Raw genomic sequence first — 22863 nt, forward strand, 5'->3', positions numbered from 1 at the left:
AGGGGTTTTTAGCGTGCATACACATTGTGCAATGTGATCTCTCTGAATGGCAGGGGCCTGTGAGCTTTTCATATATGAGCTGGGGACTGCACACATGAAACTGCAGTGTTTCCTGCCACAATAGGCTTGAAATGTGGCAGTGCTCTGAAATGTTTTTCCGTGAACATCTGTGGAAAATGTCTTGCTCAGATTCTTTCCATTCAAGGCAGAACTTGCTGGCTGCAAGCAGAGATCTCCTCTCTTCTTTCTCCACTTGCTGTTGCAGAGGGACGTATTTATTCCATTTGGTTAATGATCTGAAATGTTAATGTACAGGCATTTGTTTGAAACACCCTGAACTAAAAAAAAAGGAAACGTGGATTTTGTTCACCGGACCGTATGAACTGGAAGTGAGGGTGGGGGAGTATGGTGAGGAGGAGCCTACTAGGTCATTAGTTTTCAAATATTCAGTCAATGGCAGATTGTTCTCTGCTGGATATATTTTAAGACCAGAGAGGATCTTGTGAATCCTCTGGTATGACCTCATGAATAACATGGATCGCTAGACCAGTTTTGTAAAAAGAATGCCTTTTGTATGTCCAGCTGCTCTAAGCAAAAGAAGCTTATCTGGGGGGCAGGGGAAGCTGTCCCCTATGAAGAATTTAATATTCCTCAGTGCTTTTTTTGTTTGTTTGTTTTCCCATTGTAGGACAGAGAGGTTCTGCCATGTCTTTTATAAAGGTTGCCCAGTGATGTGAGGAACAAGAGCAGCTGCCAGTGCCTGTCTTGAAATGTTCTCTTAATTTCATCACACTGTTTCTACTCCAATGCATCCTCTCTCCTCCCGAGCTGTTGGTTGATGCATGTGTACACAGCCTTTCTTTCAGCCTAGAACACACCTGTCTTCTGTCCCTTGCTGTTCTTCTCAAGTCAGTGTAGGAAGATAGCTTCATAAACTCTGCTTTGGCATTTGTCCTTTAATTTTCAATCCCTTTTACCACGAACTGGGCAACCCAGGTTAGTGTTTAGAATGTCTTTGCCTGCTACACACTCACAGGGATTTCCACAGAAGTGACTTATTTTCCTTTCCCTTGAAGGAAGCAGGGAGAAGGAAGCTTTTAATCTCATGTTGAGAAGTGTGTTATGACAGAGACCCATTTGAAGCTTGGCTGTGCTCTGAGCTGTCTCTGCTCTGTGCCATTCAGCAGAGGGTAGAAAGTTCTGGAGAGAAAAAAATAAAAGAGAACTTGTAAGGGAAATATCTCAACGAAATCTTCAACTCTGGATTACATCTCCATGTGAGCTCATTGCACAGCAATGTATTATCGTTCACTTTGGAAGAGGCTGAGATAAACCAAGAGCTGCTGAAATATGAGCTGAGTATTGATGTTGAACTTGCAATTAAAATGAAATGATGCCCTGCAATGACCCCGAGAGATACTCAATTTCAAGAAGGGCGAATAGAAAGATTCTTAAAGGAAAGAAAGCTTAATCATGGAAATGAATGAAAAGCGATGCAGCAGAAAGTCTTTGGCAAGAAAGGCTGGTATTTTCCAGCCGCTGTTAATGGGCAGGAACGTGCTTTGTCATTGTGTGCCTTTGTGCATTAATTTGTAGCTGGAAGTAGAAACCACAGACTTAACTACTGAGGGCTTCTTCCAGTAACAGCTATTATGAGGCTTGGGGTAAAGCTTGTTAGGGAACAGCTTCACAAAGAAGCAGGGAAAGGGCAGGGGTCTGGAAAAGTCAAGGTGAAGAAACTTTTTATCTGGAGAAAGGCAGGTCATGGAATTCTCAGTTGAAGAGTGAATGATTTGGTGCCAGGGCAGCGGTGAGTAATATTTTGGACGATGCAGAACTCGTGGGTTGCATCAGTTGTTTTCCCCGTTGTGGTCTGTGGTGCTGTCTGATTGCATTCAGGGAAGCCGCACGCAGGAATTCCAGCCCCCCTGGTCAGTAATGGACTGGGCACAGGCTTCTTGCAGGGAACAGTCTGCCCTGGGTCTCTGTTGTCATCAGATTACTTGACCTTTCTCTTCTCTGCTTATCTGGGAAACAAAAGTAGCTTGTGTCTGTGGGGAGACTATACCTTATTTCTGCAGAGAAGTACAGGGTAAAATGATAATCAGAGAAGACATCACGTAGGACCCTAGATAATTAGGACCTCTTTGTTACAGAACTGGATTTTAACTGGCCCTTGGTTATTCTCCTTCCTTTTCCCATTTTTCTTGCAGATTTAAAGTGTTTGGATTACTGAGCAGGGAATGAAAGCAGGAAGAATGGGGTGGCATCAGGTAGAGATGGCTCAGAATTTTTCTCCAATTTGTAAATCCTTAAGTTGAGTAAATTAACTTGAGCAACTTGAACTCCTCCTTTCCACCCTGCAGCCCCTTCCGTGTGAATCTGATTGATTGAGCACATAATAACAAAATTTGGTTCAGCTTACAAACACTTTTTCCTTTCATTTTTATAGGTAGAAGAATTAGCATAGCACTTTTTAGCTGAAAACTGTATTACTGTAGGATCTGGCTCCTGGAGTTACCTTCCTGGTGAATCAACAGTTTGAGCATTGAGATCTAACATAAAAGGGAACATTTAGAGAAAAGTACACTGAACAATTCCTGATTCTGAAACCTGGTTTGTCTTTAAGCACTTCTGGGTTTGTACTAGTAAACTTCTAACCTCAATTTCTTCACTTTCTGTTTAAAGTTGTGTAGTGTTTTTCAAGCGTTTGGGAGTCAAGAAATACTATCCTGACTGCAGCTGCTTTTTAATATAAAATTGTTATTTTTTTAACTAAAGAAAACTTCTTTTAGGGGTTGTATCTAAGCTTACATAAGGCCTTACTTATAGTGAGGAACAGATATTTTGGTTCATTTTAAATCAAAGGTCTCAGCAAAATATGGCAATTTATGATGCTTAGCTCTTAGAATTGGGAATGCTGGTTTGTTTTGTAAATCTGTGCTCTTTAGCTTCCAAATTATCAGAGGGAATGACACTTACCTTCAGATCTGAAGTTATTAAAATCCAGTCATTTCTCAGCTTTCAAGCTCATGATCAGCTTTTCAGCATTTAACTTTGCTTTGTTCTTGATGAGTTTTACAGGTCATGCTTGATCTGTCAGCCCTGCAATTGAAACTAAGCTCTGGTTTGTTTATTCTCCCGGGTGACCAGTAGGTGCCAATAACAGTATTTCAGACTGTTAAATGCAGGTGGCAAGGTGGCCAAAGCCACAGCATCTGTTATCTGCAGAGTTCTGTTTTTCTCGGTGTTAATGTAGCATGAACTCATATCTCACTGAAGGAGAGAGTTCCTGTCACCTCCCCAACCCTTCCTGTGACACTGTACGTGCTTGAGCATGATGATGCTGAGACCCTGAGCCAGTGTCATCAGTGTCTGTTGGGAGTTGCCTGTTTCACCACATGCTTCTATCTGTAATCAAGGCATTGAGGTGTTTGGCCTTTTTTTGTGGTGTGTTTTTTTTGTTGTTGTTGTTGTTTGTTTGTTTTTTTTAGTTTTGTCTTGGAGGGCAAACACTTAAAATAGTTGGGTATTGCGTACTGAGTCTTGCTTGGCGTGGTCCAGATTCAGGGCCTCTTGAGCACTGGTGGGAGAATGGGGCACTCAGGCAGCCTCCTACCTTTTCAGGTTTTGTAAGGGAGTGGGAATAAATCTCTGAAGGTGCTTTATTCTGTCCTTTCATGCCTGAGGGCAGCCTGAGACCCAGGGCATGGGTCATGTGGGCAGAAGGTGTGAGATACATCTAAAGAAGACATAGAACCCTAGGAAGTTGAAGCCACGCAGTTTTCCAGACTGAACTGAGAAACTTTCACTGTAATTAATCTTGCTTGGGTTTAAAAAAATAATGAAATGTTGTTTTCCCTCTTCAGCTGGAGAGGGAAGATCACCACCTCTGACACATCCCTTGACTCTTTGTTGATGTCCAGTTCTAGCACAGGACAGTGATTTCTGCCTGGAGGCAGAGATGGTAATTTGCAGGAGATGTTACCTGCTAGGGAAATAACTAGAAGGAAAGAACTGTTTGTGCCTTACCAAGGGGAAGCACAATCCTGAAATGCCAGTGCAGCTGATGCCTTGGAGCCTTCCTGCCCAGGAAGCTTTGGCTCTTCATGGGGGAGGCAGGCTGGAGATGTGCTTGGTGACCCGAAATGAGGAGTGTGTTGGGAGCGCCGCATTTCCATGATCCACAGAATCCTGGCTGAGTGACCAGCCAAGCTCAGCTTTTACCCTTGTGACATCCACTGGCCAGGAGTGCTCTGACCCTGCTCCACATTAGCAGTTTGTTGGTGTGCCAGGCTTTGAGGGCAGTGTCTGTTCAATGCAGGAGGTACCTGGACTTTCATCCTAGAAATAAGGCCTGAAAAATCCCATGTATCCTCTGTCTTTCCTTGTTTAACCGGGTAGGGCAGCCCATCCTTAGCCCAACAAAGTCGGAGTCATGCAGTTCATCTCTCTTGCTCAACCCCTCCCAGCATCCAGCCTGTTTGCTGGAGTAGAGCATGTCCCATATTCCTGACATGATGTCACCTCACTTGCTGCAGGATAGGCAGAGGATAGACTCTGAGCTATGGACAGTGTCAGGATTATTACGGTACTGTTCTGCTTTTGATCAGTGCAGCAGAGGGAGTGTGCTGGGAATGCAGGGATGTTCCTAGCAGATTTTGACAGTCTCTTCGCTTCTTTTCTTTGACACTTCATGCACAGCTTGAGACTTTTCTGCTTATAGTTGGCTGGAGTGTCCTGGTCCATGCTGCCTTTAATCCCCTAGGACCTTGAACTTCTGTCTGCACAACTCCAAACAAAAGGATGGAAAATGCCTTGTTTTATCTGAACACAAATAATCAAATAGGCTGCAAGGTGTTTGGCTTGTGTGTGTGTGTGAATGTCAGGAAACAAATTGAATTCACACAAAACCAGTTTAGATAGATGCTGAGAAAGCAATCAGATTAATCTCTGTTAATTTCCTCAGAAAAGGATACCATCATGCTTAGCTTAAGTTAGGGCTGCAGCCCGCTTGTGAAGTCATTACCTGAGCAGCTGATCTCAGTATTCTGGATCTCTTACTTCCTTAAATGTGTTCTAGCATAGACATGTAGGAGTCTTGGTTGGTAATCCATGTGTAACCTCTATTGCATCTCTACCACCCTTTTTTTATCCTTGCTTGGTGGGGTAATTTGCAGTGTTAATTTTAAGAGAGATCTTCTAGTGTCAAAATGGATGTCAAACTCTCAGATTATATGTCTGCTTACTGCCCTTGTGTACAAAAGTACAACTGCTTCTGGGGCAGAGGAGAGGGCTGTAAGAAAACTTACGATATAACAAAGAGCAGCACATTGTGCCCAGTGGAAATTGCAGGAGGGGAATGTTGAAAGCTGGAGAAGTAATTATTGCATTGTAGTTGGAATGAATTTCTTAGCATGCTGTGTATTATCTGTTGACCAAAACAAGCCAGGCCCTTGTAGTCTACAAAAGTTGCAGCAAAAATTAACTCTAGCTTCATGATACACCCACATTTCTTTCCAGAACCTCAGTTTGGGAATGATGTGGTAAGTATGTGCCATGTGGTGAGCTATCAGTGTAGCTTTCCACAGAAACCTGTTGAGAGGGCAAGGCACAAGTGGGTTTTTTTGGATGATTTCCAGAAGTGTTCTTCATTAAAAGCATTGTTTGCCACTGATCTTCAGTGCATTTGAAATGTATGGTTCTTGTACTAAAAGAGTAGCAGGTAACAGTGGAGGAGAGCAAATAAACAGCTTTTCTGTCCTCCCAAGTCACCCTTCTCTGCTTGTCATTTCTGCTGCTGTGCCAGAAATAGGTGAGCCAGGTAATAATGGCAGTCTAGGGAGTGTAAAAAGGGTTACTTCTTAATCTGAGTCCCAAGTTTCTTCTTGGGTTCCCTGCCTCTTCCCCCCGAAGTCATCCTGGAGGTCACTGCTGGGATCAGCTTTCCTTCTACTCGTCTCCTTCACCCTGTTTAGTAGAGAAATCATGGAGGTATTTTGGTACATTCTTCAGTTTCTGCCCTGTGAAATAGAATTAACAGTGCTGGTGTATCTGAGGAGTTGTGATTTTGTTACTTTTGCACTAGAGATGCAGCTGTTTTCAAAATTGGGGGAAGTTTTGGGTTTTTAACTTAAGTGTGTCAGAAGTCAAAATATCACAGTGTTGTCATGGTATCTGAGTATTTCAAAACAGCCTAATGGTTTTCATTGATATCATCACCACTTTGCAGCTGAAGAAATTGCTGTACCCTTGGGCTTTGAGACATCCACAGAAGAAGCTGTCTGTGGCAGAGCCTGAAGGAAAACACGCAGAAAAGTATTATCAGATGCACCACTTGTATTGTCTGTTCCAGTTCCACTGTAGAGCCATTGGTATTGTTAAGATACTGTTTTAACTTGAATTCCTATTGACAGCCTCAACAAAAAGACCCATTCTGGATTAGCCTGAAGACCTGAACTCTCATGCTCTTAAAGGAGTCACCAGTGGAAGACCAGCTCCTTTTGTGCTGGAGAGTAGAAGGCAGACTTGGGCAGCAGCCTCTGTGTTGGGTGACAGGTCTGATGGTCTGGGTACTTTGTCTTAGTACAGGATTAAATAGCTAAGAATGAAAAACTATTTCACAAGACACTTAAATGGTTGCTTATCCCTGCTTCAGAGCTCTGTCTCCACAAACGAGGAGAAAATACTTCAAAAACGTGCAAGAAAGGTGTTGGGTAATGAAGTAAAGCCTGTCCTGAATAATTGTGGTTACTCTTCTCCAGGTCCCGTGTTCAACGTCTCGGTGCATTCTGACAGCCCCACGGTTTACCAGGGTGAGGTGGCAGATTTGCTGTGTATCGTCACAACGGAAGGAATGCCCCTTGAGCCAGGTATTTCAGCAAAATTATTTCACTCCTAACTCATTTGCCTTCAGAAGTTACATCCCTATGTCCTTTCAGTGAGGCTGGAGAGCTGAGAACCTACAGTTCTGTAGAACTAGACAAAAACAGGAGCATGTGCTTGCTTTACACAGCTCAATTTAAAGCAAGTTTCTTGCATTTCACCTTCTGAGGGGAGAGGGGAAAGAGTTTCTTACTGTTAAATTCCCCTCTGCTGTCCCCACCAAGTGACCCCGCTGCAGACAATCTAAACCCACAACCACTAGCTGGGCCATGAAAACTCTTCCTGTTCCCTTTAATTGGGAAGGAGGTCCATTGGCTAAACCATTTAGGAGAAAATGGTTATCTGTAAAGAAATCTTAGACACCTGGCCAGTGAGCTTCACACTTGAGAGTGAATTTAAGGCTTAAGGTAAATCTAAAAATCATAATAATTGACTGCTGCAGCCTAAATGCCAAAATGAATGTTCATTGCCTTCAGAGCTGAGCATCCTTTTTCATGTAGAAGAAAGAAATACAGTACCTAGTTCCTGTGAAAAGGATAGCAGACACTTTAAAAGCAAATTTTTATGGAGAGCTAAAAGTTCAGAGAATTGCTCAAAACCTAGCTGCTTGCCAAGCATTGTCTGAGCTGCTTTTCATCAAAATGCTGTGAGAGTAACTCTCTTTCTTATGCCCAAAATTTGGGTTTGGAGAGAGTTTAGTCATTATGTATATGAATATAAATATCTCTTTAAAATAAATCTACAAGTATATATGTAAATATAAATGTATGTGAATATATCTAAATATAAACTTGTCATGATTCATGCTAAACTTAAAAGCCTACTCATAAACCACTACAAAAGAGGTGCTGTGCAGAAAATATTACTTATGATGTAGTAGCTGATGAAATGAAGTACCAGGCTTAGTAAAGGCCCATCACTTTGAAATTACAAGATGTCTGTTCTGCATTAAATCTGAGCGTGGCAGGGAAGCAATTTGCTAGATTACAGTCGTGTGCTGCCTGTGAAAAAATGATAGAAGTCTGTAGATTGTATTATTGAAATGCTTGGTAGGGAGGAACAGCTGAGTAAACTTTATTGCTGTCAAAAGAGTCATAGCCTGGGATACTGGGCACAGCAAGCAGTGATGTGTGCCTGTGCATCCACCTCAGCCTGTCCCGTGGCTTCTGCTCAGCAGGAAGCCTCTTCCAAGCTGAGGTGCGCTCAAGCTCTTAGAGGTATTGTTGCAAGGTGGTACCCAGAGCAGCTGCCTTCCTTTCCAAAGCAATAATTGCTGACAGGCAGCAGCTGCTGCTTCTGCTGGTGTTCAACAGCCTAAATAAGCTTGGTGTTGCCTTGTGAAAGAGGCCTCAGCATCCCTGAATCACTTAAAACTTGAAAACTGGAACACAACAAGTTCCACCTGAATATAAGGAGGAACTTCTTTACTGTGAGGGTGACCACACACTGGAACAGGTTGCCCAGAGATGTTGTGGAGGCTCCTTCTCTGGAGAGGTTCAAAAGCCCGCTGGACACAGTCCTGTGCCATGTGCTCTAGGATAACCCTTGACCAGGGAGGTTGGACCAAATGACCTCCAGTGGTCCCTTCCAGCCTTACCCATTCTGTGAAAAGCGGCCACTTAGTAGCAGTGGGGCTCTCCTGTCAGTGCTTCACTGCAGTTGGGTTTGGGATGGTTTTGTGTGTATTTGGTACCTTGAGCCTGGGAGGAACATGGACAGTATAAGGATAATCAAAAAGGTTGAAGTAAAAAGGTGTTGTCTTTGAGGAGCTGCTCATCAGCACAGTTACGTTTTAACTTGGCAACCTCACAAGGGTTTGTGGGTGTCCCTTGAATTGATAGATTACCGCTGGAGATGATGCTGTTTCTAGCGGTCACGGGCAACCAGAGCAGTCTTAAATGTCAGCACTGTAATCTGTTCCATAGCTGGGTAATGTCATGTTGGACATGGCAGACCTCTGTGGTGTTTTTTTATCTTGTTTATTTCGTGTTGGTGGTTTGTTAAGGTTTTTGTTTTTTCCTTTTTCAGTCTGTAATGGGGCAGATGAGGCACAGACAATAAATGCACCTAGAACGGAGTAAAGTGTGGCATTGTGGCAGGCTTTGAGGGGACTTTTCAGTCCACACTCTGAGCCTCTTGGTTGCTGGATGAGCAGGATTTGGGGCCTAACCAGCCCAGTCATGCTGTGTGATGAAACCCCATGGGCCTGAGAATCTGGTCCATCTCCAGGCCTTGCTGGTCCTCTGGATGAGACTGGCAGAAGAGCTGCAGGGAGCAGCTGGAATTTATGCAGGGTGTGCAGACTTCCGTCATCCATCTGCCTCCTTGGCCTTGGGAGCTGGAGAGGGCTAATGGGGCAGGTTAGGGGACGGGCTTAAGGGCTTGTATGGTAGCAAACAGATGTAGTTCCTCACCAGTAACCTTTTTCCTCTGTATCCCATCTCTGATCTGTCTTTATGCTGTGTCAGTATCACAATTTAATTCACAACTGGAATGGAGGACTTGCTTTTTAAATTAGTGCCAAATGTTAGACAGACTGTGAAAATAATGGGGCTGTCTCATCCCACTGGGGACATGAGGCACGCTGTTAGGGAAAGCCCACACCTGGCAATCAGAGAAACAGGGCAAGAGTTGCCAGCATCTTCTGGAAGAAAACAAGTGACTGCAGTGCAGACGTGGTCGTTCCATTTGGGAATGTGATGAGAAAGGAGAAAAGAGCAAATGCATTTGACTCCCTTCTAAGGGGCGTGGTGGCTTTCAAGGCCATCTGTACTTCTTGTGTCAGACGTGCTGCAGGGCTGTGGTGTGGGATCTCTTGTGAGCAAAGGAGGACCAGGCTGTTTCACGAGATGTCCTGTAAAACGCACATCCTTTGAACACATTCCGTATGCCAGCCAGCTCTGCTCTTGTGCACGTTGGCACTCAACTCTGCAAGCATGCATGTGGATTAGTATGTATGCCTCCTGTAATAAGCTGATGTCAGGTGCCACCTTGTCTCCCTCTTTGTATGCAGAATCAGAAAAATAAAGTACTTCCAAGGAGCTGAAGAAAAGCTAAATGACCAGTTATCTCTGTCAGTGCCATTTGTTACAGTTAGATTGATCCATTTTTGTTGGTTTTTTTTTTTTTTTTTCCCTAGAGGCATCACTTATGGTTTGAACCTTTTCTGGTAGAGGCAACTCACAATGCTTTCAGTGTGTGTTTGTGTGTACCCACCCTGTGGGAAATTTTCAAAAGGGTAGGAAAGGTTTTGATGTGACTGCTACATGCTTTAATTTCCTCTGCTTCCTTGAGACCCTGCTGAAATCTAGTGCGTGTTACTAAGCCCAGTACATGGCAGCAACTGCTCCCTCTAAAGAAGTGCTCCTTTGGCTTGGCAGCTGTGGTTGGTGTTTTGAGGGGAGTGTGTGTGTGTCGGGGGGAGTAGTAGTTCTTCTGTGCCCTGAAGATATAAAAGCTGCTTCTGATACTTCTGTTGAATACACATTTTCACAAATGATCTCTCTAGACTTCCCAGATCACCCATTCTTGGGCTGTGTGCTTAGGGATTTAAAAGTATTACTTACTGTGTCTGAAAGGAGATGTGGGGTTTTTTTTATCTGCTCCAGACAGACCCAGTGGGCACTCTGGAGAATTTAACAAAACCAGCTTGTTTACCCCTTATATGGCTTGAAGTGGTTTGCTCAGCTCTCTAGGAAGCCCTATTCAACCTCATTTAAATGTAGTAAACAAAAAGGGTCTCAAAATTGTGATTCAACGCTGTAACAGGATGCTGAGAGAGCTCCATTCTAAGCAGTGGAAGTGTATGGTTCCTAAGAAGCTGGTCTAGAAATAGGATTCTGTTTTTTGAGGAGTGATTGGTCAGGGAAGTAGCTCAGACCCAGACAGCTTAGCCCTGTGTGTCAAATCGCAATGTGCGTAAAGATGTGCTTTACATGTTGATGATCCTCGCTGGCTGAGGAGGGGAGGAAGCACAGCACCACTGTTACTCTGCTCACAGAGCTCTGAAGTGTCCAGCTCCCAGTGCTCTCTGTTCCTTTAGGGCTTCCTGTCCTGGTGGTACTGAGGCCCTCAATGCCCTTGTGGGCTTGGCACTGGGATGTTACACTTCACTGTGGGGCACCTTGGCCAGGTGTTCCACACTACTGACTGTGTGGCACAGAAAGAACGAGGAAAAGAAACCTTTGTTAAGTGTGAGTGTGGTTCTTGAAGTGGAGTTTCTGTAGATTTGGGTCAAAAATTGAGAGTGACTCGTCAGCATTGACAGAAGGTGTGTGGAATGGTGCAGATGTCTAGTGTGTACCTGTTTATGTCAGTCAATCTACATACGGGATTATGTCAGACTATCTACATATGTATTAGCACTTGGGAGCTGCTAGGCATGTTCATCTCTGATATTTAGGGAGCACCTGATTTATGTCTTGGCTTTGCTAAATTTGCCTGTGTTTTTATTGCATGAAAGCCAGAGATATATAGGAATGAATCAGATGACTTTGCTGTATTAAGCTATTTCAAGGAGGATAGTGACAGAGTACTTGGAGCCAAATCCTCCCTCTGACTGTCTGTAGTGAGTCACTAATTGCAAACTGTATACTGACTAATAAAATATGTTGCCATAATACTGTTGTCCGATGTTGTAATTACAGAAGACAGATTCAACTATTTCAAAATGACAGCAAGTGCCTGTACTCATCTTCATATGTGAAGGGAAGGGAACCTCAAATTATCTGAGATGCAAAAGAAGGAATTCTTCAAAGCTGCCTGAGGATCTGAAGGCTAGATTATTATCATCTTTTAATATCTAAATTTATTGCTTAAACCCTTTTCAGCAAGGTCAGTGGTGTGTTAAATAAAATTTGACTTAGCCTGGAAGGTGTCTATATGCTCCTACAGCACCTGGAAACACAAGGGCAAGCAGCAGTCTTGGATCTTTGGAAGGAATTGGTCATTCCCAATGTGACTGCCTGTGGACCAGCACTATTACCGTATTTGGCATAAACAGACAGCAGGGATGAAGAGTGGTTTCTATAAACAGAGCTCTCTCCAGCAGAGGCCCTGTTTCCCATAGGCACTTGGATGAGTGCACAAAGCAGAGGTCAAAGTTTGGTCTCGTTGACTGAACATGTGTTTATGGTAATTTTTATTAACTTTGGTTTCAAGGGAAGTGGTCCGAGCGCTTTGCCAAGTAACTCAGAGTAGCGTTTGTAGGATGAGAGGCAAGAGGGCTTGCTCTGAGGGCTGCTGCTCCATGTGACCTATGCCGAGCCCCATGTAGGATTGGGACACCTGCTCCTGCTGTAGGGCTGCAAAGCAGGCCATGTGCTCTCCCAAGGTCCTGTGCATTGCCCAGAAGGCCAGGCTGTGGCAGGCAGGGCAGGAAACTGGCTGGTGTCCCAAAACAGTTTGGTCAGACACGGTCTCTGATAGTAACATGTGCTTTCTCCTATTTTTGTTTTGTTTCTGTAGATGTGTGTAAATGCAGTGCACCTTAGGAAGGAGTTAATTATACTCCAAACACTGGTTTGTTTTCTTTTTTTTTCTGCAGTAAGGAGGAATGTCCCACATGGCCAGCTGATAATATAGTTCAAGTAAAAGAGCTGAGGATGTCCTTTTAATTTACTTTAAAATATGGAGGTTCCCTTCTTTGCCAAGGTGCTAGCTTGCCTGATAAAGGCTTAAAAATGATCTTCACTTAGATCTGTAAACAATTTCAGTGCAACAGCAGGTTTAGGGCTTCAGTTATTCCATTAGCCTGAAGGTCAAATGTGAAAGTTTAGAGAAAAGCAAACTCAATTAGACAAAAGATCAGTTTTAAATTTCAGATTGCTAGCACTGTATTTTTCAGAGCTCTCAATACTAGAAAATGGAGGTCTGATATATTGCCAAGAATCACTGGGACTGCCCTAGGTGTGCACACACTGTACCAGTACTGCAAACTCAGGACAGAAATAGTAACCTCTGTTTCCAGTTTGGGCCCATCAGCTTGCTCATGTGCCAGGAAGGAAGAGCTGTGAGGAAACAAGTGAGCAGGCTTTCCTGTCTGTGCTGTAGGTCAGGCCAGGTTTCCGACTCTGACAGGTGTTGCTGGGCTCATGATAGCAAAGAACAGCGGTGATTTTAAAAGTAGATACTCAGCTACATCTGCCTAATAGGGTTAAGACTGAGATCTGCTAATGAGATCAATAAGACCTTGCATGAGCACACAGCGAGCTAGATGTGCTGGTGGACTCTGACTACCTGTCAGCTGAGTTAGAAGTGTAAGTTCCTGCAGATCCATATTATAGACTGTGTCCTTGGGTGGTGAAACTTGTACAAGGCATCATGTCTGATGTGTCACAGTAACCCACAGCTCTGGGGAAAAATGTATAAAAGCAGCATGGTCAGGCTTCGCTCCTGAATGTTTTGTACTGTTGCAGGTAATTCTTTGTGCACTATACAGAATCTGTGTTCATTTAGGCAAACTCTAAATGTAAGGAAGGGGCCTTCAGGATAGAGCCTCCTGATTTTGTGGCTGTGTAGGTCCTGCATGAAGACCGGAACTGCAAATCACTCTCTCCTAGCAAATACCTAGCACTCCCACTCCCTTTCACTGTAGGTGCAGCATAACTGTAGAACTTCTTATGATACTAAGCCTGCTTGGTAAAAACTTAGAGTTAAATACAAATTTTAGAATGGCAGGCAGAAAGGCAAGAAATCTCTTCTTTGTCATCCCTGTAGTAGGTCACCCTTTCTGTACAACTCTATTCTCCCTGTCAGTGCGTTTCATTGCAGTTCACTGCTTGAATCTTCCTAGAATGGACATGTTCAGGGAACTCTCTCTTTTTCTTTCTGTTTTCTTTTTTTATGTTTTCCTCTGCTGTCAGACCAGCGCTGCCTGTGCTGCTTACAGATTAACCTTTCTGCTGAGAAATGGCACTGTGAATCCTTTTCAGAACTCACCAACATGTCTGAATTCTTCTTTGTCCACAAACGCAGATGATATGTCCTTTGATGTCTCCTGGTTTGCTGTGCGCTCCTTTGCGCTGGACAGAGAGCCCGTCTTGCTGGCCTCGCTGGACCGGAGAGGGATTGTGACCCAAAGCAGGAGGAATGGGAGCAGTGATCTCAGCCTGGAGAGGATCAGCCCTCTGGAATTCCGGCTCCGCGTGCACGGCTGTGAGGACCATGACTTTGGGAATCACTACTGCGTAGTGACCCCGTGGGTGCGATCCGCCACGGGCGTGTGGCAGCGGGAGCCTGACATCAAAGCCAAACCCATCTTTCTGTCTGTGAAAATGGATGGTAAGAGACTGAAACATGTCTTACTCAATTTAGTTTTTAACACCTTATTATGTCTTTTTGTGGCAAACATTCCCCGTAACTACTTTTAAAGGTGCCTCTGGTAATCTCATTAGATTTTGTCATCTTTTTTTACACTTTGCAATTTCTTCTTCGAGATTCTTCAGAGTGGAAGAATCTTTTCTGCCTAAACAGTTGATAGATATAAGACTGGAGTGTTTTTTTTTCCTGATCACCTCTTGGTGATGTTTTGCACAGCTCAGGCACCTTTCAATCAAGGGCACAGTATTCTCTCAGTGTTAACCCTTCTGCTGCCTGCTGGAGGAAGGCTTGGTTTGCAGATGGGGCATGTGAATTAGTCACATTGTGGTTAGTGTCAAAGCTGGGAAGAGAAAATCAGAGCTCTGACTCCTTCCTCCCTCCCTAATGACAAGACATGTTGCTCCCTGCCCTTCATCCCTTGTCTGCTTTCCACCCAGAGTTGCAAGTGTTGCTAGACTTCATGAGGAGGAAGTTGCATGCTAGATACTGCATTCAGCACATAGCTAAGGAGGAAGATGAACACAGGAGGGGTTTTGAACTAGTTGCTTTCTTGATATTTTCAAGAGAGGTCATTTTTGGAAGTTCCCTGAACTTGAAATGAACAATAAGCTTTTGTTCTCCCCACTGTGCTGATAACTATTAAAACTGTACTTTCCAAACTCCTTACAGTTCTTACTTCCTTTTAACTGAGCAGTAGGTACTTCAAAATCCATTTTTTTGTTTAGGCACCAGCTTTGAAGGTTGATTAGACAGGGTAAATATATAGTAATTTGAATAATTCAAAGCAAAAAGGAGTCTACTCCTTGCTTTTTGGAAACATGTAAAAAAGAATGCAGCCACACTCAGCCTCGGATGGAGAAACAATCCAGTGCTTTTGTATGGAGAAATGTGTGATAGAGTGACTCTTGGAATGAACTTTACTTTGCTATCTCACTCCAAGGCTCTTCTGGTGCTTCCAACCTTTCCAAGGCTTTGAAAGGGTGGAGGAAGAAGAGGAAAGGGAGACCAGTAAAAGAGCAATTTTTCAAACCTGGGAAGATGGAAATCAAGAAAGAAAATCAGTGTAATTTCTTTCTGAAGTAATTAATCTGCCACTGGCTGAATAATGGGGGATTTTCTCCTTTTTCAGGCAAGAAGAAATAAAGGGGATGTCTGAATTTCTCAGTGATATCTTAACGACTCTGCCTTCCTTTTTCAGTTCTGAATGCTTTCAAGTATCCCCTGTTGATTGGCATCGGTCTGGCCACTGTCATTGGACTCCTCTCCTGCCTTATTGGCTACTGCAGCTCCCGTTGGTGCTGCAAGAAGGAAGTGCAGGAAACGAGACGAGAGCGTCGCCGGCTAATGTCGATGGAGATGGACTGAGGGTGGGAGCTGGACACACTTGCATTTTGGGAGAGACTCACAGGGCTCTTGGATTGTGTTGAGACACTTGCTCACAGTCCCAGACAAGACAGTGCGTTTGCTCTCTGATATCAGCCTGGACCTCAAGCTTCTCCTCGTTACACGTCATGTCCTGAGAACAATCAGGCCATATTTAGCAACTTGGGAGTTCTCCTTTTCCAGCAGCACTTTCTGCATAGGGATCGTGTCCTTCTAATGTGCAAACTGTTGAGCCTTCTTTCAGCAGGGCCCTGTGACAAAATTCATTAATGTTTTGTTTGTTTGTTCATTGGTTTTATTTCCCCCCTCATGGTTTTGGAAAGATGTCCCTGTACGAAAGCAAGGTGGGCAGGATGATGGATGGGAAAGAGGCTGGTAAAAGTGTTAGACTTCCACTGTATTAACCAATCTACTTTTCCCCTCTATCTCCACACCACCATCCTGTTCCCTTTCTCTCTCCACCTTGGTATCTCAGAGACTTCTCTGTGTTGGGTTGAAAGCTGGGGAAGGTTCCTGTGCTGGAACCATCATGAGGCTGTTCCAGCAAAGAATTGTTTTATGGTTGTCAGCATGCCTTCTCTTCCCTGGCTGTCCAGGAGATTGAGTTAATCTTGACACATAACTTGCCTGGTGGAGGTCTTTGAAGCACTTTTATAAACCTTTTCTTTTCAGTGCTCAAAGCTCTTAGCTGTGGTGAGTAGGGACTAACTTGGCAACCCTTAAGAGTCAATCCTCAGACAAGCATTTGATGGATGTCTGCCTATGGCCACCTTCTTGCCCACCCTTCCACCTTCTCTTCTCCCCACTACAGCTGCTCACATTGTGCCTGAGACCCTGTTCTGCTTGTGGCAGGGGGGCACGTGGTATCTAGGGACAAGGCTCAGCCTTCTGCTGGCCTCAGCAGCAAGGCTCAGCTCCCCTGGTGATGGTGTGACTTATGAATACAGTTAGAGATGGATCTTCATCTGCAGTTGGCCAGCTGATTGTGTTTAGAGACTTGTAAACTATGTATTACCAAATGCACAGACCAGACTTCAGTGCTGCTTCTGCCAGTCACTCACTGGTAACCCTCAAACCTGTGAGCAGAATCCGAGATCTGCAGTAGCTGCAGTGCAGCTCAGGGCAGGAATAAGAGCAAGCCTAAGGGGGCATCCAGAATCCTTCAGGTTCCAACAGCCCTGGTCTTGAGCGTGGGCCTGCAGCAGGCCTCTCCCCATGGGCTTGAGACCTATTCCTTGGTGCTATAGTACAGAAGTCCTGCTTTGGTCTTCCACATGCACTGACCTGGCTCCTGAGAGGGAGCAGCATCTTTGCCAGGCAGTTCTGTCTTCCCAGCACAGCTGGTGTTTTAAGCAATAAAGGTCAGAATAAAGATACTGTGTACAAACAAAGGAGGAAGTAGGACTTCACCACAGTCAGATGTGGTAGCCATGGTTTGGCTTGCATCAAGAAGGGTGAGAGATGCAGAGTTGAGTTCAGGGCTCAATCCTTTCCATGGTTTTTAAGATGGAAGATGGTAAAGAAGAACATCCATGGAAGGTAGTGGTTGTGGTGTGCTGTTGCCTGATTAGACATTAGTTACGTCCTAGACAATCTGCTTCTCTAATAGCTCATCCCACTGCGTATTCCAGGGGAGCTGCAGGTCTGGTATCTCGGCTATGAAGGTTTTTTGTGGTAAGTTTTCTTTGTGTGGGTTTTCTTTTTTTGTCTTGCCTTGTGACCTTTGTTCTGAGGCTGATGTGAGGGGGTTTTCCAGAAGGCTGCTCTGTGTCCTGTGTGTGAACATGCACCCAGTCACATCTGTGTGCATAGAGGTGTCCAGTGATTTTTGAAAGATGAATATGAAACATCTCAAAAATGGGCTTAATTTGCAAAGTTGGGGCTTGCAAGTTGTTATTTGACTCTTTAGGACATTTCATGTAGTATTCCAAAACTGGGACCCCCAGACCTACGAACCTCTGAAAGACTTTGGCCTGAAGGTTCATAGGAACTTTTCTTTCTGGCCTGATGTTTTTCTTTCTGGAAGAGCTCTGAAAAGGCCTCTGTTGTAGGCAGACTTAGCTGCCTTTCCTGAAGAATGGGGCAAAAGCAGTCTGTACCTTCCACTGTGAATGCCCAGAAATCTGTAGCAATGCTTTCCAAAGGAAGGGAGTTCAGGAAAGGACTCACTCAGATATTACTTTGACAGCAAGAATTTTTCTTCTTCTCCTGTCCCTGCTGTAGTGAAATCTTGCTTTTTCCTGGGGTGTTATGAAACACTATCCTGATGTTTGGGATGCTGGCTGTTGTAGCAGCTTCTTTCCTGCATTAACATCTGCCTTTCTTCTCAGAAGGCATGTGGCATTGGGGCATATTGGGAGGGGTGGAAGTGGTGGTGAAGCTCTAAGCCCAGTATCATTCACTTTTTGTCCTGGCAGACTGACTTCTTGTCTACGCCCTTGGTAAAGTTTTAGGGAGAGAGGATCATGACCGTAATGCAATAATTAGGGAATGGATGAGCAGGGAACCGCCAGCTCTTCCCAAACACACAATATAGCACACTTCCTCCCTGCTGGAAAAAAACTCAGGGTTATTTTGGTCAGGGCTCCCTTCTTCTCTAGTGAAAGATCCCCATGTCCTTATCTAATGCTGATCTTCCTTCACAGCCCATAACAAACCATCTTTGTCACTCCAAGTGAAGGAAGTTTGCCACTAGCTTGTACTGCTGACAGCCCCTTGGAAGGCAATGCAGCATCCCATTCCACCCTGTACTTGCTGTAGTTGGAAGGCTAGAAGCTGAGGGGCTAGATCTAGCCCCCAGGTTTCCTTCTACTTGTGCCAATTTTGTATTATCCCCTTTTTTAAAAATAGAGTGTGAATCTTCTCTCTAAGGAAAAAAAAAAAATCTAGGTCACTTTTCATGTTTTTTATTGTTATTATTATTATTATTTCCTGTGTGACCAGGGTTTGTGTGAGTGGAGGTGTGTGTGCATCTGGTTGTGTATTAAACCTGCAGAGTATCAGAAGAGTAAGCTGCGTGTGGTGCAGTACAAGCATCCATATCCTCCCTGCTGCAACCTGTGGTATTGTCAAAGTATCCTAAGGGCTCACATTGATCTTCCTCTGTTTGCATTGCCACGTCTCCTGGTTAAGCTGGTAAATTCCTCCAGGCACTTGGAATTTCAATCCAGGGCAACCTTGAACATCATACAGCAGAAGGGCAAGGTATTTTCTTTCTTTTGTTTTAATTTCAAAGTTAAAAAATAAAGTTTTGGGCACAATTCTGGAATGCAGGTACTGAATAGTTCTAACAATGCTGTGTAAAATGTTTCTTTTTATGTTTAAAATAAAGAGCGAGCCTTTTTGATTATGTCTGTGCTGTGGGTCTCGATGTCTGAGCTATGGGCAGTTCCTTCCTTGTACCCTGCATGTATGCAGACACTATTGCTGAAGGTATAAAATGTAAACCTTACAGTCCTGTTTCCAGCACTGTTCACCCTGTAAAATAAGCATGAGCCCTATTTTACAGTAAGTTTTAAATATTTGCCTACATTTCTGTGATGAATTGGGAAGCATAATTATTTTCTGAGTCTGTTGTGTTTCTACCCCACTGTAAGTCACCTTTTTTGTTGGGAGAGTTTTATTTTGATTAGCTAAGGCCAGGAGTCACAGTTGGGAGTGTACATTTAATATCTGCTGTAAAACCTGGCATTAGATGTTGAGTCTTCCTTGACCCCTTCATGAGGCTTCTCGTTTCCAAGGTACCAGGAGGAAAATCAATAGTGTTGGAAGAAAACTTCCTGCTTTCTTTGCCAGTGGCTGAATTTAGGATGGTTTTTTACCCCCAGCAACCATGTAAAGACACCAAAATCATACAGCAAGGAGGTGACTTGCTGTCATGGTTTAATCCCAGCTGGCTGCCAAACCCCACACAGCCCCTCGCTCACTCCCCCACCAGCGGGATGGAGGAGAGAACTGGAAGGGTAAAAGTGAAAAAAGTCCATGAGTTGAGATAAAGACAGTTTAACAGGGAAAGCACAAGGCATGCACTCAAGCAAAGCAAACCAAGGAATTCATTCCCCCCTTGCCATGGGCAGGCAGGTGTTCAGCCATCCCCAGGGGAGCAAGGCTCTGTCACGCATAGCGCCGACTTGGGAAGACAAAAACCATGGCTCTGAATGTTCCTCCTTCCTCCTCCTTCCACCAGTTTTATATGCCCAGCATGGCACTCTCTGGTCTGGGGTATCCCTGGGGTCAGTTGGGGTCACCTGTCCTGGCTGTGTCCCCTCCCACCTCCCTCTGCCCAGCAGTGGGGAAAACCTCCCTGCGCTATCAGCACTGCTTCCAGCACAAATCCAAGACACAGCCCCATGCCAGCTACTGTGAAGAAAATGAACTTCATTCCAGCCAAAACCAGCACACTTGCTTTCCAGCAGGAAGTTGTTTGAGGCAGCAGTGGTTTTGGGATGCCAAGGCGAGCTTTGGCAAGGTGAGTTTGTGTTCAGAGTGCTGTATGCTCTGAGATGGTTGCAGTGCAGGCCAGGTGACAGCAAAGTGTGTACCCTTGGCTTCTTTCTACATGGAAAGTGTGCTCTGCAGACTGTGCTTGCAGGAAGCTGGAAGGTGGCACCAAGCTCTAAATCCTTAAGAAGCAACAGGAGCCATCAGCTGAGATAGAGGAATGTCATAAATGGTCCCTCAGCAGAGCCTCTGCCAGCTGCAGGTGTCCAACACACACTTGTACAGCAGCAAGGAGTGGTGTGCCTGTGGGACAGCAGTCCTTGACCTTGAGCTGTGCAGGTTACAGCTTACAGTAAGTTTGGGTTAGCTTTTATGAAATTCGCTTGCCTTCCCTACCCCCTGGGATGACCTGGGTCTTAATACTGTTCTTGTAAACGTGCTAGGATTTTGTCATAAGAAAGAAAGCTGAAAAGTTTAAGTCTGGAAATGAAAGGGGGTACTGGCAAGTAAGTGCCTGGGTGTTGCAGTGAATGATGGGCAGTATCAAGTCTCTCACAATCTTGGTACCTGCCATGGGCTCAGCTCAGCCACCTGCTGATAGAGGTATGGCCTGCTGCCATAGGGGCAGTCTGAAAAGCACTTTTGTGCCAGAGCCTGAGAGTTCAGTTGCTTTCATAACACCAGGCTCAGGCAACACGCTTGGCTGTCCTTTTTCTCTGACAGAGCCTAGTGGTGCTGCTATGGCTCTGGCTGACTGCCCTGCTCGGGTCAGGGGCGGTCCAAAAACCCTCTGTGGGCTGAAGCTGATTGGTGTCAAACAGGATGCATGAGAAGACCTGCCAGTTCTTTGTCATGTGAAGGCGAAGCCCAGTCATGCAAATCTTCTGAGGAAATGTGTGGCTTTAGCCTTTCCTGTGGGACTTTCCACACTTGTGTGATTGCAGGGGGCTGAGGTCTGCACAGCAGGTATCAGGACAGATGGTGTTTCAAGAGAGAGTCTTTCAGTGACTGACTGAAGCTGTGGGATGTGCTAACTGAAGGAAAAGCCACTGCTCATTCTTGTGCCAGGCAAGTACACCTTAAATGCCACGTGTAGCCTTCAGTCAGACAGCCCTTTGCCAGGGGTCTCCTTCTGCTACTGAGGAAAATGGCATTGTGCTGTGGTCAGCAGATGACTGATCCTGAGAGCTCCAGGGGAATGCTTGGGTTATTGAGGAAACCAGGCTCTGTGGATTCCCAGATCCCTCAGAAGAGCTGCCATAGACACAAGCTGTTCTCCTCTCCCTGGCAGCAGAGTTGCATTCCATGAAGTGCCAGAAGCATCAGAGCATGTCTGCTTCCACCTCTGCCAAGGGATAGAGAGGCAGGACTTCGCAATACAGGCTTTGTGAAAGCAAGTTACCATTGTATTATACTTTGTTCATCTGGGGCTTTACAACCTCCAGCATGTGCTGGGCCTTAGACCAGACCACGGACTTTGGGTGCACCTCTGTAATTGTCAGAGGTGAATGATGAAGCTGCAGACAGACAGACACAAAGTTCTGTTTCCCCTTGGCAACTTAACCTGGCTTATGCCCTCTGGTTCCTTGCTTGTACGATGCTGGCAATGATTTGACATACTTAATGGATGGTAGGGAGTGCCAAAGACACTAAGTTCCTAAAAGTTTCCTAAAGGGTGGAGCTAGAGAGAAGGGAGGATGAACTTGCAGAGCTCCTCCAGCAGAGCTGGCAATGTGAACTTACCAGTTACTGGGCATCTGGGAACCCAGAGATGTCTGAGAGGACAGGACTGGTGTTGCTTTTGTAGCTTGTTGCCTCTGTGCTGCCTTCAGCTCTACAAAGGCCCTGGCATGATGTGCAGTGTCTGGGACACTTAGACTGTGGTAAACAGGGAAGATACCCATGCTGCTTAGCATTTGCCTGGATGCATGAAAGCTGTGTGTGGTTACAGTCAAATGCAGGTTCTGAATGCAAGTGCAGTAGCTGTAACCTCCCCTGTGGTGTTCAGGTACATCCTTTTTCTGTCCCCAAACTTGTTTGCTGATTTAATCTGTGTTTTCTTCCCTCTGCCTTATCTCTTGTTTTTCATGCTTCCCTTCAGGAGCCTTTTCCTGCCTGTGTCTCTCTGCATCTAAAGGATGATGGCCTTTTGTGCTTGTCTCTCTGGAGTTGAGTGAGGGTACAGTGTTATGGTGTGTTCTTGAATCATCTGCTGGGAGCTCAGGCTGCAGAACTCCAGCCCAGTGCCCGCCACAGATCACCTGCAAGGCTGGCATCCCGTGCACGTACACGCAAATGTTCTGTAGTCACTTTCCTCATGAGGACTCCAGGCAATATGCAAGGAAAGTAAGCATTTCTGATGGGGAAATGACTCCAAAGAGACATTTATATTCCCTTTGCCAAAGCAGAAGGGACAGATTTTCTTTCTAAGAAAGATGGGTTTAGCCTGCTTTCTCCGTCTGCTTGCTATCATAACACAAATTCTGCTCAGTGTCTAGGAGTTCCAGACAAGCAACCATTGTGCTGAACATTTTCATCTTTCAGGATAACAACGACGTGATTCATTGTTAACACCCAGGATAGCTACTCTGGACTTGAGAAACAGGTAATTAAGGAATGTAATTTATCTGAGCTACTCGAGATATGTATCTTGGAGTAAGAACCTGAAGGCACTTGTTTCTCGCTGCTGCTGTAGAGGAAAGCGCAGCTCACCCGAGACATGAGAATTAGGCAAGACATTTGTATAAAAGTATTGGGCAGACAGGTAGGGGCTGAGAAAAATGAGGTAATGGCAGCTCCCTCTAGTGATGGACTGGGGAGGAGGGAAGAAGCCGC

General features: G+C 44.9%; 1 protein-coding gene across 1 annotated transcript in view; it reads left to right on the forward strand.

Annotated features, from left to right (window-relative positions):
- The window catches only part of PTGFRN (prostaglandin F2 receptor inhibitor), a 67020-nt gene extending 48083 nt beyond the window's left edge, over positions 1 to 18937 (forward strand). The window contains exons 7-9 of the mRNA XM_048294370.1: positions 6765 to 6872; positions 13861 to 14166; positions 15404 to 18937. Of these exons, the coding sequence (XP_048150327.1) occupies positions 6765 to 6872; positions 13861 to 14166; positions 15404 to 15570 (581 nt within the window). The 3' untranslated portion in view covers positions 15571 to 18937. The remainder of the gene's footprint in view (positions 1 to 6764; positions 6873 to 13860; positions 14167 to 15403) is intronic.
- Positions 18938 to 22863: the final 3926 nt, after the last annotated feature.

The sequence above is a fragment of the Corvus hawaiiensis genome, chromosome 2 (assembly GCF_020740725.1).
Source record: "Corvus hawaiiensis isolate bCorHaw1 chromosome 2, bCorHaw1.pri.cur, whole genome shotgun sequence".
Lineage (NCBI taxonomy): Eukaryota > Metazoa > Chordata > Aves > Passeriformes > Corvidae > Corvus > Corvus hawaiiensis.